Here is a 16196-nt window from a genome sequence, read left to right as displayed (position 1 = left end):
TGGTACAATAAATAACCTTTAGTATGTATAAGTATTTCTTTTTTCCAAAAGTTTCAATATTCTATATCAAAAGTTCAACTATCCCCAACTCTGACCTGCAACAAAGAAAGCACATAATAATTTTCCATTTTATAAATGATAAGGCCGTCTGGCAAAGATTGAGTAGCCCATTTCTTCCAGCTTCTCCCTTTTACAACTAAAAAGCCCTAGACATAACACAACAAACAAGCATAAGGTGACGGAAAGGAAGAATGAAGAAGGCAGACAGCCTAGAAACCTGAGGAATTAAGGCACCACAAACCTGGGTTTCCTTATTATCTCCTATACATCCAGGACAGGGCGCTGGAGAAGCTTCCAGTCTGGAACCACTGACAGGCACAGACTAAAAAAGCTCCTATAAAGGGCTAGGAAAACAGCAGCCTAACAACAGAAAACGTTTTTAGCAATACACATCCTATTGTAGCTTAACACCAAGGAGAAAATCACCCCTTTCTAATGTTTCAGTGGGACTAAGTAAAAAGCTGATCTTCCATCACCTACTTTGCAAAAGCATGCTGTGTTCCAATCCCCCTGACAAGGTAATATTCACGAGGCTGAACAAGGAGCTGAGCTCCCCACCCTCACTCACAGCGGTGCGAATCTGCCCTCCACTCCTCTACTCCTCCTCCCTAACGTCAACAGGGCCCAATAGGAAGCTGAGCTTACACCCCAGCTTGGAGGCAACAAGGTGCCTCCAAGTTGGTGCCTCACTTTCACAACAAGGTATCAGTAAAGTAAAATGGAGCACTAAACTTCCATTCCAGTCATCTGCAATGAATCAGTGTACAAATGATCCACTTTGGTACTGTAGGGCCCAGCAGGAAACTCAACACACACACACACACACACACACACACACACACACACACACCCAACCCTCTCAGCAAAGAGACTGTTTTCTAAAATATAAAAATTAAATATTATACAGTGCATCATAATATAATATCCAAAATGACCAGAATATAAGGGAAAATCACCTGTGATACCAAGAGCTAAAAAAAATCACAACTTGAAAGAGAAAAGGTAACAGATGTGACCACTGAAATGAATCTGACATAAGAATTATCTGACAAGGATTTTAAGGCAGCCATCATAAAAATGCTTCAACAGGCAGTTACAAATTCTCTTGAAACTTGTGAAAAACAGAAAATCTCAAGAAAAAATAGAATTATAAAAAAATGAGGTGGAATATATAGAACTGAAAAATACAATAACAGAAATGTAAAACTGGCTGGATGGACTCAATAGCAGAGTGGAGATGTCAGAGGATATAATCAGTACATTTGAGAAAAAATCAATAGAGTTTATGTAATTTGAACAACAAAGAGAAAATAAGGGAAAAATGAACAGAGGCTGTGAGACAAAAGAGTTAATATATATATTAGCTTCCAAGGATTTTGTATATATATACATACATGCTTCCCAAGCATTATATGTGTATACATATATACATGCTTCCTAAAAGGAAGAAGAGAGAAAAACAATAAATTCAAAAAACAGTAACTGAAAACTTAACAAATGTGGCAAAAGACATAAACCTACAGATTCAAGAAGCTGAGTAAACCCCAAATAGGATAAACTTAAAAAAGGATTCTATGCTTTCCTAGACAATAATTAAACTTCTGAAAACTAAACACAAAGATTCTTTGAAATCTTGAATGGAGCCAAAGAGAAACAATACATTATTCAGAAAGGAACACAAATTCAAATGACAGTAGTTTGTCAGCTGAAATCATAGATGACAGCAGGACGTGGAAAATGTTTAAAGTGCTAAAAAAAAAATGTCAAATATGCATTTTATATCTATTTAAAATATCCTTCAGGAATGAGGGAAAAGGAAAACAGGAAAACATTACCAGACAAAGGAAAGATAAGCAAATTTGTCACCAGCACACCTAATCTTAAACCATGGCTAAAGGAAGTTATTTCTTTAAAGAAGAAAAAGAAATATCAAAAGGAGCACAGAACTTCAGGAAAAAAAAAAGAATACTGGGGAGACCATCCTGGCTAACACGGTGAAACCCCATCTCTACTAAAAAATACAAAAAAATTAGCCGGGCATGGTGGTGGGCACCTGTAGTGCCAGCTACTCTGAGGCTGAGGCAGGAGAATGGGTGAACCCGGGAAAGCTTGCAGTGAGCCGAGATTGTGCCACTGCACTCCAGCCTGGGCGACAGAGCTAGACTCCATCTCAAAAAAAAAAAAGAATATTGGGATAAGTAAAAAAATATAACTATATAGTAAACTATCCCTTTTGTCATGAGTTCTTTAAATCATATTTGATGATTAGGGGAAAAATTATAACACCATCTGAAGTGGTTTCAATGTATATAGGGAAAATATTTAAGACTAATATATAGAAGTAGAGAGAATGAAGAAACCTAAATAGAAGAAAAGTTTCTATACTTCACTTGAAGGGGTCAATGAAGGCATAGTAAGTCTCTGGAATATAGGAGATGCTCAATAAATAGCTGATGAATTAAAAATTGTTTACTGAATAATTACTATATATCACTTACTGTTCTATGGCTTGACAATATGAAAATAAATAAATTACAGTCTGATTTTCTACAATATAGTAAGTAGAGCATCATACAGAACCTTAATGTTCTCTCTACACCTATCCTAGTTTTATAACCACTACTATGTCTCCTTTAACTTGTTAAATATATTTACTTCTCACAACACAATTTTACAAAATAAGTTTCCTCCTCAGAAATATCAACAGACTTTATTTTAAACAAATTTATTAGGGAAGAAAAAGTTGTAAGGACTTACAGGTAAAATGATCTACACATTAGAGGGAAAAGGTCAAAAATAATAAAGTGTGATTCCACTTCTAAAACTATGCATACATTTTTAAAATATGCAGACATTTTCAAAAATTTGCATAGAAAAATATTTGAAAGGATGTACACCAGACTTCTTAAAATGGTCATTTCTTGATGGCATGATTATACGACATCTTTTTGTTTACCTGTTTTTAAACTTTGCATTATAAACTCATGTTAATCTCTGCCAACAAGAAAAAAAGTGCTTTTAATAACATCCATAATATGAATGATGTAACTTCTAGAATTATCAAGCTTGAGAACTAGTGTGCAGAAAAGAGTTAACATAGCAGGTCTGACTACCATCCTTCAAAAGACCTGCTTAAAAGATGTCCCTTAGCTGGCATTTGGGAACTTAGATTTCAGAAGAGTTCCTACCACTCTCATAAGAGTGGCTCACTGTACCTAAATAATTTGGTTTATGCTGAATATTTGCTCTCCTTCTGGGAGTTTGGAATTTCAGTGCATACTAGGCACAAAGTATCCACATGGCCATCCCCGATAAAAACCTAGGTTTTGAGTCTCTAATGATCTTCTCCAGTAACACGAAATTTCACGTGTTACAATTTGTTGCTGCAAAAAATAAGTACACCCTCTGTGATTCCACTGGGAGAAGACTCTTAGAAGTTTGTACCTGTTTTCTTGGGACTTCACCCCATCATGCACCTTTCCCTTTGCTGATTTTGCTTTGTATGCATTCACCGTAATAAATACTGCTATGAGTATGACCATACACTGAGTACTGTGGATCCTCTGAGCAAATCAAAGAATCTGGGGTGGTCCTGAGGATCCTGACACAACTAGTTATCCACTTCCAAACAGAAAAAAATAAAATGGTATATACCTCTTCTGCTTATTTTTGTCAAACATTTCATGTCTATGCAGACTAAAAATACAGACTTCAAAAAGTTAGTAGTCACATAGTAACATTCAGTTTAAACACTATTATGGGTTTTCCTAATTTCTTTTTTTTTCTTTTTTTTCTTTTTTTTTGAGATGGAGTCGCTGTGTCTCCCAGGCTAGAGTGCAGTGGCACGATCTCGACCCACTGCAACCTCCACCTCCTGGGTTCAAGTGATTCTCCTGACTCAGCCTCCCAAGTAGCTGGGATTACAGGCACCCACCACCATGCCTGGGTAATTTTTTTGTATTTTTAGTTGAGATGGGGTTTCACCATGTTGGCCAGGCTGGTCTCAAACCCCTGATGTCAGGTGATCCACCCGCCTCGGCCTCGAAAGTGCTGGGATGACAGGCGTAAGACACTGCACCCAGCCTCCTAATTTCTTATATACGGACATTTAAATAACCACAAATAAAAAGGAAAAAAATCTTACATTACAAAATTGGGAGGTGGTGGGAAAGGTCTAAGGAATCTTGTGTATAAGGACCGCAAACTTCAGAGGATAAATGAACATAACATCATACAAATCATTTTCTATCTATATCAATGCAATTGATCAAAATCAGTACCAAAATATATGAAATATTCTAACCACTTAAACCTACAGTTAGAAAAAATAATTTTACTTGCTAAGATTGAAGGAAGTCCCTGGAAGCAAAACAAAATCTAGATCATTTGATATGTTAAACTGAAGGGAACACCAGAAAATTAAGAATTAAACACTTCACATGTAAAATCTAATTATAATAAAATTAAAAGCCCATTTACCTTAATTATTTGTTCAAATGCTAAGGCAGATTGTAACATCATTGGCCTCTGACTTTGAATCATTTGTTGATCAATAGAATTATAAAAATGTGCCACCTACAAAGTAAAAGTCCAATTAGTAATAATTAATAACTTCATTTTTAACTTTTTATTTTTAATTGTTTGAATGAAAATGTTAACTTTTCTCAATCCTAAAATTTAAACAGAAAATTGGTTTTTCATCTCCAGTAGGGCATTTGTTCATGTATTAATATACACAATCGACAAGCAAGTGTTGAGTTCCTACAATTTGCCAAGTCATGTCCTGAGGTCTGATTAAACATAGACTATAAAACGTTGTCCCTGGAATCAAGAAGTTCACAATCTCATAGGAAAGAAGGAACTCACTGAAACATGTTAAATGCTAAAAAACTAAATTCTTAATTCCTGCACTTCTCCAAATCTGCTCCTTCTTTTTTCAGTATATGCCACAATAACTTATTCATGTCTCAGACCAAAAATTCTTTGAGATATCCTTAATGCTTCTCTCATATTCCACATCAGCAAAAGCCTATTGCTTATACTCTCAAAATATATCTTGAATCCAACCACTTTCCCCAATCCCCATCAATTGCATCCCAATCCACACACTCTCCTCTCTTGGCAAGGCCAGTGCAACAGATTTCCTAACTGGTCTCTCTGCTTCCAATCATGGCCTCCTATAATCTATTCAAAGCAGCCACAGTGGTCTTCTTTAAACATATATTGCACCTCTTGCCTACACAAAACCTAATGACTTCCCAATACACCTGAGAATAAAACCCAAAAATCCCAAAACTATTACCTAAAAACTTTCAAATTGTCTCCCAATATGCTAAAGAATGAGCCAAACTGGCCTTTTTACTATTATTCTCACCTAACAAGTGAGGCTTCCTTCTAGAATTCTGCATCTGCCATTCCCTCTCCCTGGAATAGTCTTCCTCTAGACATTTGCATGGTTCTTTTGCCTACTTTATGTCATGTCTCTTCTCAAACTTTACCTCTTCATCAAGGCATACCTAACCTGACCAGTCAGTATGAAATAGCAGTCTTTGTCACAATATCTTTATTCTGTTTTATTCTTCTTCAAGGCATTTATCACTATCACTGCCTAACATTGCATTATATATTTATGTGTTTGTTATCTGTCTCTCCAACTGGAATGACAGCTCTAAGAACAGAGCCAAGCAAACAGCAAGCACTCAATAAATGCTTGTTGAATTAATTAATAAATAGAGATCCTACAAGGAACAGTATTGGACAAAGGAGGACACTCTTAACTGTGTTGGTGGAAAAAGGAGCGGTTCAGGGAATAAGATCAAGTGGACACCCTGGGCTGAGTCTAAGGCATTTAAGGAAACTCAATTTTTGTGTGCCCAGCACCTCACAAAATTCTTGGCACATAGTAGATGCTTTAAAAATATTTCTTAACTAATTTTATAGAGATCCTCTTCTTTCCACTAATACATGTAAAAATATACTTTATTTGGTGGGGAAAACCCACTCTACTTATTCTGTACCACAAAAATAGGCCCAGAAAAAGTACAATCAAGAAAACCAGAAGCAATACAATAGTATATATTCTGTTACAATCTAGCCATACTGCTATCTATCCAACATTCTGCTTTATACACCCTATTCCAGCTAAATTCTGCTCAGAAATAAAGGCATATATAAATAGATTTTCCCAGTTGTTCTTCCAGGGTAAATACAAATACCTATGACCATTCATTTTTTGAGCTCCTATTGTGTCAGACTAAATACTTACCATATTAAAGTAAGCAAGCCTCTCTGCTTTTAAGTAGTCGCTCTGACTGAAATGATCACCCAACCCTCTGTGTACTTGAGAAAAATATATGTACACTCTTCCAGACTCACATCAATCATTCCTCTGAAAAGACTTACCTGCTACTACTTCTATCCCTACCTAGGAAAACAATTGAAACCTCCTACCTCTATGCTTTCACAAGACTTCCTGAACATCTGTAATATAGTACTTACAATACATTAAATATTGATCTACTTGTTCATCACTATTTTGAAATGAAACAAATAGGCCGGGTGCGGTGGCTCACGCCTGTAATCCCAGCACTTTGGGAGGCCAAGGTGGGCGGATCACACGGTCAGATCGAGACCATCCTGGCTAACATGGTGAAACCCTATCTCTACTAAAAGTACAAAAAAAATTAGCCGTGCGTGGTGGCAGGCCCCTATAGTCCCAGCTACTTGGGAGGCTGAGGCAGGAGAATGGCATGAACCCGGGAGGCAGAGCTTGCAGTGAGCTGAGATGGCACCACTGCACTCCAGCCTGGGCAACAGAGAGAGACTCCGTCTCAAAAAAAAAAAAAAAAAAAAAAATGAGTTCTAGAGTCAGAGAAACTTGATATCAAATCCCAGCTTCATAACTTACTATCTACGTGAAACTGGGAAAACTTTGTTAAACATCTGATCCCCAGTTAGATCAGTGGTACAATGGGGAATTAATTAAAAATAACATAATGAAAGCATCTACCACAAGGCCTGATATTTAATGAGCACTCAATGTTTAGTTTGCTCTCTCCCACTAGACCAGTGATTCTCAACCAAAGCAGAGTATACCTCAGGGAACATTTGGCAATATCTAGAGATATTTTTGATTGGCAGTGCTAAGCAGATGCTACTGGATATACTAGGTGCAGGACAGGAATGCCAATAAAAAGCATACAAAGCAAAGCACAGCCCCCTAAAAAAAGAATTGATCCAAACTATCAAAAGTAAAGAGGCTAAGAAATTCTGTGCCTGACTATGATAGTACTGTATTCATTTTTATATCCTATGCTATGCCTGACAGGGTAGATATTCAATGAATCCTTGTTGAATAAAAGAATAAATGAAAGACCAAATATACAAGATACTGTTCCTGCCATCTAAAATATAATAATCAAGTCAAAGAAAAAATGAAAAAAATCAGACACAATATGAGCAGTATTATAACAGTGATTTTCACACTGCCCAAAGAATAAAAATCAACTAAAGAAAGACACAACAGAGACAGTGACTTGTGAATTGGAAATTAAACAATCACACTGAGTTTTCCAATCAGAGAACAGATTTCAATGCATGGAGACATGTTCAGATAAAAGCAAAGTTTTATATTACTGAAGCATAGGGTACAGTGTGACAGGGAAGTGCATAAGTAGTAAAGACCAAAACCAGTCAGTTTAGTTGGGACATGATTAAGAAGGGCCTTGTATGCCATGTTATGGAGCTAGACTGTGAGCTGATAATAGTTGATTTTTAGACAAGTGAAATGATGGCAATGTGCCCATAGGTAGACTGAGAAAATGACCAGAAACAGAAACCATTCATCAACCTGATAATTCTTTATGACTCTGCTCCTAGAAGGCAGGCAGAGGACTCCTTAATTAGAAGGCCCTTTAAAACCCATGCAAGTAACATGAAACAAAAGAAGGAAGAATAACATACTATTTTCTAAATGCTTTTTAGAGTGAAAAGCAATAAACAGTAATAATTTAATAAATTCTTTATAGGTTACAAAGCAAATTTTGTAATGGACTCATTTAGTAAAACATAATTTCACAGCTGGCAGTGCTATTCTATGAGCCTAAAAAAAAAGCCTTTAGCATATTCTAGTTTAATGTAATGAACTCCAAATAGGCAGGTATTCAAAAAATGTAATTTCATACTTGTTTAAGAATAATTGCTTGCTTGCAGAATTTCTGTGCAATGTTTGCAACTTGCTGTATTTTGGCAGGAATAACAAAGCCAAGTGCAGAGAGCTGACGAACTTCTCTCAGAAGAATCACCAAACGATCTGAATAATGCACTTTTAGTGATCCATCATTAGAATCCAATTCCATAATTTGACTACTAGCCTCAATACTATAAAACAAAATAAATAACCTGTTAAGTTTCATGTTCTCACTGTTTTGACTAATAAACACAATAGTTTTTTACAACTTTTCTGTACATCTAATATTAGCTCAAAGTAAAAAAAAACTTTTTAATTATAGCTTTTAAGTTGTGGGTTTTTTCCATATATTATTTCACAATTCAGATTTTGGAAACAAACTGCAATATCCAAAATACATCATCACATTAATATTTCAACCAAGCAGTTTTAAAGTAAGAAAAATCAATCTCTTAACTTTCAGCTAAAACTCAAAATTGACATCATATCCACCATAAAGAAAAAATTTTGATTCATTTTGTAAAGGTATCTTTGATTTTTTAAAAAAATCAGTGTACTTGCTTCTTTAGTACTTTGATTAAAACATCAATAATAAGGAATATCAAAATGGTAGGAGTAGAGATATTAAAACGTTTCATTCTTCTACCCTTTGTTTCACTACCTAATAATTGTCCTTTTTTGTGTTTCTTGTAAAGGCTATAACAGCAAATATTACTTTGGGGAACTCAAATCAGAATGGATTGTAAAAATGCTTGAACTAAATTCAGCAACAGGTATTATGCTTTCATCACCTTCCTTTAGGATTAGGTTTATATAATGCAGCTTCTTTTTTTTTTTTTTTTTTTTTTTTGAGACAGGGTATTGCTCCAACACCCAGGCTGGAGTGCAGCACAGTGATCATGGCTCACTACAGCCTTGACCTCCCTGAGCTCAAGGATTCCTCCCATCTCAGTCTCCTGAGTAACTGGGACAACAGGCAAGCCACTATGTTCGGCTAATTTTTTTGTCTTTTGTAGAGACAGGATTCCACCATGTTGCTCAGGCTGGTCTCAAACTCCTGGGTTCAAGTGATCCTCCCACCTTGGCCTCCCAAAGTACTGGGATTACAGGCATAAGCCACCACACCCAGCCTCATTATCTCAAATCACCCTCACAATTAAGAAAAATTGCAGGTATTAGAAGGTAACTTACTGAAAAGCAAAGAACAGAAGTATTCAGCTTATTTAATAGCATATAAAACAAAATATAATAAAAAGTAGAACACTTTAAAATGGCTTAAAATGATGATTTAGCCCAAATTTTCCTACATACAAATAAATCATGTCAGTAAACTATTATGGTGACTCTTTTTGCCTTTATTCAGGATTGATCTGCAAAGTTAGTTTGTATATACCAGCATTTCCCAAAATATGTCCAAAAACACACTGATGATTCTATGGGACAAAAAATGGGTCTAAAAAAAAAAAGGGCAGGATGAGGGGGTTTCAAAGCCTAATGAGAAACGCTGTGTGGAAGGAACAAAGTTAAACAAACTTACTAACAGCAGATCTCAGACCGTTGGTATGCTACCATGCTAGTGAACCTCCACTGAAGCTCTAATGATAAAGTGTGCAAATTTTCCAAAATTAGTTGACTAAAGCACTGGTTTTTTTTGTTTTTTGTTTTTCTTGCCTGGAGTATCTCTCATGTTTTAGGCTCAAAGTAGAAGGAGAAAGAGCTAAATGGCATAAAATTATAATCACTATGCCCTAACACCGTTGTTTCCTCTATTTTTCCTCCAGAGCCAGAATTCTAGATTTAAATCCCCATTAGAATTAATAAGGTTAACTCTTTAATACATTCAATATAGCTCAGTAAATATTTACCAAAGCCATATTACGTGGGGCACCATGAAGAAATACTGTCTCAAGGAGTTTAAAAATAATACAATTTTACAAAACCGCAACATTGTTTAAAGTGTATGTGTGTGTGTGCATATAATATTAATGTAAACAGGTAGAAAAACATACAAATACCAATAACAAAAAAACATGGGGAAAGACTAATCCTAAAATGGGAATCCATAATTCTGGGGAACAGACAAGAGAAACAAGAGGGAAGCAGTTAACTAAATCATCAAAGTTTCCAGCCTTAATGAATTAAAAGTTGATGATCAAAAACAAACAACAAAAAAAAATTACAGGAGGAGTAGCAAGTTTGGAGAAAGGAAAAAGATAATTAATTCCCTCTGGGTATTTGGATTAATAACATATGGTTTTGGATTTTACAGTTTAATATATCTATACTTACCACAAACCAGATCTGGAATCAGATAAACCTGATTGAATATCCCTGGACCAATCATCAAATTGCTCCTGTTCATATAGTTTAAGCTGGTCTAAGAGATCTTCAGCACTTTGATGGAAACATCGAAATCCTGACAAGTCAGATAAAAGAGCCTCTGCAATCTTGATAGTATCATCTACCTTAAAAAGCCAAATTACAGACATGTGTATTATTTAAATTCCAAAAAAATTAGCATAAAGTAAGGAGTCCCCTTCTCTGATCTGTGATTCAGAAATTATTTTACCTTTCATCTATAAACAGTGAAACAGAAGATTCACCAAAGAATATAAAAATATCAACCCCTACTTTGCTTCTGAATTATACAGCCGCAGAAGAGCAAACACAAGAGGATAACCCATACAAGGCATAACTCCAAGAATAAAATGGAGGGTAAAGGGAAAGTCAGCCCTCAAAATATCTGTGCCCCAGTGATTTTCAGAGGAAACTCTGAGAACTTCAGCATTACTGCTAAACATGTTCAGTAATAATTTCGGCCCTTAGCAACATGCTCCGATTAAAAGCTCAAATAGTAATTAGGCCAAAGGGAATGTCAATTAAGAGACATAAATGCCTTTCCTCCAGAACTGTACAGAGAACACTAGGGCACCCTGGAAAACTGACTGACAGAAACATTAGGCAGAATATATCAGAAAATAAAACATCAAAAATACAAACCTGAATAAGCAGAAATGTCAAATATGCTGGCTTTTGTAATATTCCATGAGGTCTTGCTCTTACTCACAGACTATAATCAATTAACATTTATTGTACAAGTCTAATGCAAGACACTGAACCACACCAGTTAGTAAGTCCATAAGAGTTTTAGGTCAATTTTAATAATATTAAAATAATAGTTGTTTAAATCTATAAATTGCTCTCACTACCTTAGACCATGCCATAATTACCTTTTACCTTTCCTTTAACTTCCTTTCAACCTAAAGTGATTTAGTTACATAAACATACTTGCAGGTAAGACTTTGCAACTACTAAAATTTTACAATAATTTTTTTTTGAGATAGCATCTCTTTCTGTTGTCCACCATGGAGCACTGTGGCACAATTATGGCTCACTGCAGCCTCAATATCCCAGGTTCAGGTGATCCTCCCACCTCAGCCTCCTGAGTAGCTGGGACTACAGATGTGCACCACCATGTCCAGCTCATTTTTGTAAACAATAATTTTTCTTTTTTTTACTCAGTGTAAAGGATGTTTTCCTCCTGAATACAGGTATTTCTTTGGAACAATTGCAATTGGAATAAATGATGCATTATCTCTACAGAAAGAAGGAATAGAAGCATTATGACTCCTCTGCATACTTTTTCAGTGTTCTGCATTTTGTATGAAAATTAGACAGACATGCCAAGGAAAACAGAGAATATATTTACTACAGCTCTAGAGTACCTTCTACATGCCTTAATTTAGCAGATTTTATAATTAGTACTCTTCATCTTTTATTAAAATAAATACCTTCAATTCCAACTGGCGAACCCAAACTATATTGTTGACAACTTCTGAAAGATTTTTGCCAGAAAGTGGTCCAGATGCATCACCAGGAATTCCTCGGCACCGATTCTCAAAGTCTAATCGAAAATCTATAAAATTTAAATCAAATAAATGATTACAAAGAATTAGTAAAGATTTCCTAAATAACTTCCACGTACCAAGCACTATGTCAAATGCTGTAGAAAGAAAAATAATGAGTTGGTCCTTACCCCCAAGGACTGTACCATGTATCAAATGAAACAGCGAATGATAATAACTTGTTAATGCAAAAAAATCTGTCATTTATAACAGAATAAGTAAATTAATCCTCAGCATGAAAATGTCAGAAAAATGTATCTTTAATCCTAAATGGTATGCAACGAAGAAAAAAGTAATATACAAAAATATTCTCTCAAGCAAACACTATAATCTCATAAACTTTTACCTTTAATTGAGTCCACAAGTCTTGCCAGTAAAGTTTCTCTTTCTAACATCAATTCTTTGCTTATAGTTGGACGCTTTACCAACTCTTTATATTTCAGGAATGCTTGAAGAAGCTAATATAAAATAAAATAAGTATATGTTCATCCCAACGGATCAACTCAGTAAATATATATATATTTTTATATATTTATTAGCTTAAGAGAAATATTAAAAGTGAAATATTTCAATGTTTTACCTGCTGTGGACTGTCTTGAATTTCTGAAATATAATTTTTCAATTTTCCTGCTATTTTTTGTTCCGCGGGTGCAATAATCTTCTCATATTGAGACACCGCAGCTTTCCACAAGGGCTACACACATTAACAACATTGTTAGACTTTAGTATTTTTTAAATCTGTCTTTAAAAAGAACAACATAAACAGGAAACTGTACAGACATAAACAAATATATATACAACCTCAGTATATGGATTATATTGCACAGGATTCAGGCCAGTAAAAGGTTCAAATACTCGAGTGAGACATATGATTTTCTCTTCACTGGCAGGTAGAAAATAGAGAAACTTCTCATGAATTGTTCTAATAGCCAAGACCTAAAATGAAGTATCAAAACAACAGAATTTATTTAAATCCAACCATTTGCATAAATAGGTCTAAAATGTAGATATATTGGGCAAGAATTTCTTTAAATTAGGTTTACTAAAAAAAGAAAAAAACAATAAAACTGAAACTCTAGTCCAGAGAATTGCCACGTGACAACAACAAAGTGATGCTCAAAAACATAACTGTTTCTTCACACTAACATTAATAAGTGTGCTCAAATCTAGTGAATATATAAGACCTAAACATTTTTAAACTATGTTTAAAGTTTAACACAGTTTAAAAAACTGTTTAAACTATATTTACAGCTCATTTAAGTAAATTTTTAGAGCCTACCCTTAATATAGTAATAACTTCTGATTTTCATTATTCTGTATTAAATTGCACTTCTAATAATGAAATGACATGTTAACAGCCCTATTTTTTATTATTTACAAACAGCTGGGAAACACATATTGTATTTTGAGCTAAAAATTTCCACCAACAATCAAAAGGTAATCAAAAAGGTTAAGTGAAAACAATTCCTTCTATTTGAGTTGTAAATCTCAGTATAAACTCATGATTTATTTTTCTCTTGCTAAAAATTTACCTGTTAGCAGTTCTGTCTACTGAGAATGCCTAACAGCATTGATAACTAAGTAACAGCACTTCCCCTACAGACTGTTGTTAAATAGCCCCCAAAAAGAACGAGGCTCCTTGAAAAAAATTACTAATTCTAGGTATGAGACATAAAATGTACAACATGGGCTGGGCTGGAACATTTTTGGGGGCTTGAAAGCTATCAAAGAAATACTGAAGTTGGCCAGGTGCGGTGGCTCACGCCTGTAATCACAGCACTTTGAGAGGCCGAGGTGGGCGGATGACCTGAGGTCAGGAGTTCAAGACCAGCCTGGCCAACATGGCGAAACTCCATCTCTACTAAAAATACAAAAATTAGCCAGGTGTGGTGGCATGCACCTGTAGTCCCAGCTACTCAGGAGGCTGAAGCAGGAGAACTGCTTGATCCTGGGAGGCAGAGGTTGCAGTGAGCCAAGATCACCTCACTGTACTCTAACCTAGGCAACACATCGAGATTCCATCTCAAAAAAAAAAGGAAAGAAAGAAACACTGAAGTCATGTCAAAATGGCATAAGAGGCAACTTGAAGGGGCACTCTCTGCCCAAAAACTGAACAAATTGAGTATAATAATAATAATAACTAAAATGGACTGAAACACATAAAATACAAAAATGTATGGGTTCATAATGACACTATCAAAAAACATTTCATTGGTTGCCAATGGAACTTACTATGACACTAATCTACTTAATGTTCATTGTTCTAAAAAGTGATAAAAAGAAATAAGCAATTATCTATACAGCCGTTTCTATGCAAACTATATTTCAAAGTAACAAAAAGTTGAAGAAAAAATTCTTCTTATAGAAAAGTCATGACTAATAAAAGCAGAAAAAACACCAGAATTAGAAAATCACCATTTTGTAACTCTTCATGATTAATGACTGCTAAAAGCATTTTTTAAAAGTTGGAGAGCATTATAATAAATTCATCAGACTGATCATACCTGAACCCTCACACATTAAACTTAACAGCACTAAAAATGGGAAAACCTGATACCACATACGTCCTGATATAGCAAGGTGAGAAATGCCATATGGCATAAAAAAAGGGGAAACTTTTAAATTAAAAATGTTTCAGGAGACCTATCATCCAAATACAATGGGTGCACCTTGTCTGCAACCTCATTCAAGTAAACCAACTATTTACAAATTTCTGAGAAAATCAGGATAAATACATGCTGGCTAGACATAAAATGATATTAAGAAATTATTGTCATTTTGTTGGCTGTGATAATGGCACTGTGGTTATGTTTTAAGGGTGGAAGTATACAATATCTCTGCTTTATAAATATTCCAGTTAAAAAAAAAAGGTTAAGAGAAAGGCAGGGAAGACAAAGATGAGAAAAGAACTGAAAAATGTCAATGACTATTAAAATTGAATGGTGGATACATGGACATTCATTATACTATTTTACTTTTTTAATATGTTTGAAATATTTCATTTTTAAAATAAGTTTTGTTTTTTTTTTAAAGTCTCTAATAAAGAACTATAGTTCTTTTAAGCAAGGCAGGAATGGTCAGTTTTGCAATCTTTAAGTAATCTCATTTTGCCTGTCCCTGTAAGCTGAATATATGTTCTTTACTGAAACTCATAACTTGTGTAAATTAAGCAATTGTTTCAAATATTTCCACTGAATACCACTTAAAAAGTTGTCCCAACTTAAAAACAATTGCAATAGCCAAAAGACCCCCTGAAAGCTTCCATACATGGTCAAGTGGGCTGATTATCTTTTTACAATAAAAAACAAAATATAAGCTCACAACTATCAAGTTGACCAGTCTCACACCAAATAAAAAGAAAGGATGTAGAAATTGGCCCAACAAGAACTTTAATTCCTATTCTCTCACAAAACTAATTTCCAGCAGATGTATAGTGCTTATTGATTATAAAATACATTTACAAACAAGTGAAGATACACTTTACATTTAAAGACAAAGATCTAGATAATCAAATTGATACCTCTTCAAGGCGTTTGCCAAGTTTGTCAAGTGTTTCTGGAAAATATTTTTCATTTTTCCATGGATGAGGAACATAGTGCTGCCACACCTGACCTGTTAGATGATTACAGACTATCACCCACTGTTCACAAATTGAAATACCAGCTTTCAGACTGTCTTTCACAAGATAATAAGGATCTTCCCACAGGTTCAAAGTTCCCAACTTTTTCTGAACAAACCTTCCAAATGAACCACCTAATAAAACATAAAGCAAAGAGTTTAAGGGAAATAAATGTATTTTTATAGAATAATTATAAAATATATGCTTATGACAATATTTTTAAAATATACAAATTAGCCAACTAAGGATCTATGAAATACCACATGCACGTCCTTAGACTACCACTCTCAGTAACAAATATTTTTAAAATCACACATACATATTGCTTTGCATTTTTGCATCTTTCAATTTTCAATATATCATTACACCTTTTAAGTATAGAAATATATATGCAGCACACCAACGTGGCACATGTATACATATG

The 16196-nt window shown here is 34.7% G+C and overlaps 1 protein-coding gene across 2 annotated transcripts in view; it reads right to left on the bottom strand.

Moving 5' to 3' along the window:
• The window catches only part of DYNC2H1 (dynein cytoplasmic 2 heavy chain 1), a 371095-nt gene that overhangs the window by 346976 nt on the left and 7923 nt on the right, over positions 1 to 16196 (bottom strand). For both annotated transcript variants that reach the window (XM_031016281.3, XM_031016282.3), the window contains exons 6-13: positions 15674 to 15906; positions 12955 to 13089; positions 12734 to 12847; positions 12500 to 12611; positions 12040 to 12164; positions 10538 to 10713; positions 8244 to 8439; positions 4540 to 4635 (exon numbers count right to left, since the gene is read on the bottom strand). In XM_031016281.3, the coding sequence (XP_030872141.3) occupies positions 4540 to 4635; positions 8244 to 8439; positions 10538 to 10713; positions 12040 to 12164; positions 12500 to 12611; positions 12734 to 12847; positions 12955 to 13089; positions 15674 to 15906 (1187 nt within the window). The remainder of the gene's footprint in view (positions 1 to 4539; positions 4636 to 8243; positions 8440 to 10537; positions 10714 to 12039; positions 12165 to 12499; positions 12612 to 12733; positions 12848 to 12954; positions 13090 to 15673; positions 15907 to 16196) is intronic.

Source organism: Gorilla gorilla, chromosome 9, assembly GCF_029281585.2.
Source record: "Gorilla gorilla gorilla isolate KB3781 chromosome 9, NHGRI_mGorGor1-v2.1_pri, whole genome shotgun sequence".
Taxonomy (NCBI): domain Eukaryota; kingdom Metazoa; phylum Chordata; class Mammalia; order Primates; family Hominidae; genus Gorilla; species Gorilla gorilla.
This window is presented reverse-complemented; position numbering and strand designations above follow the sequence as displayed.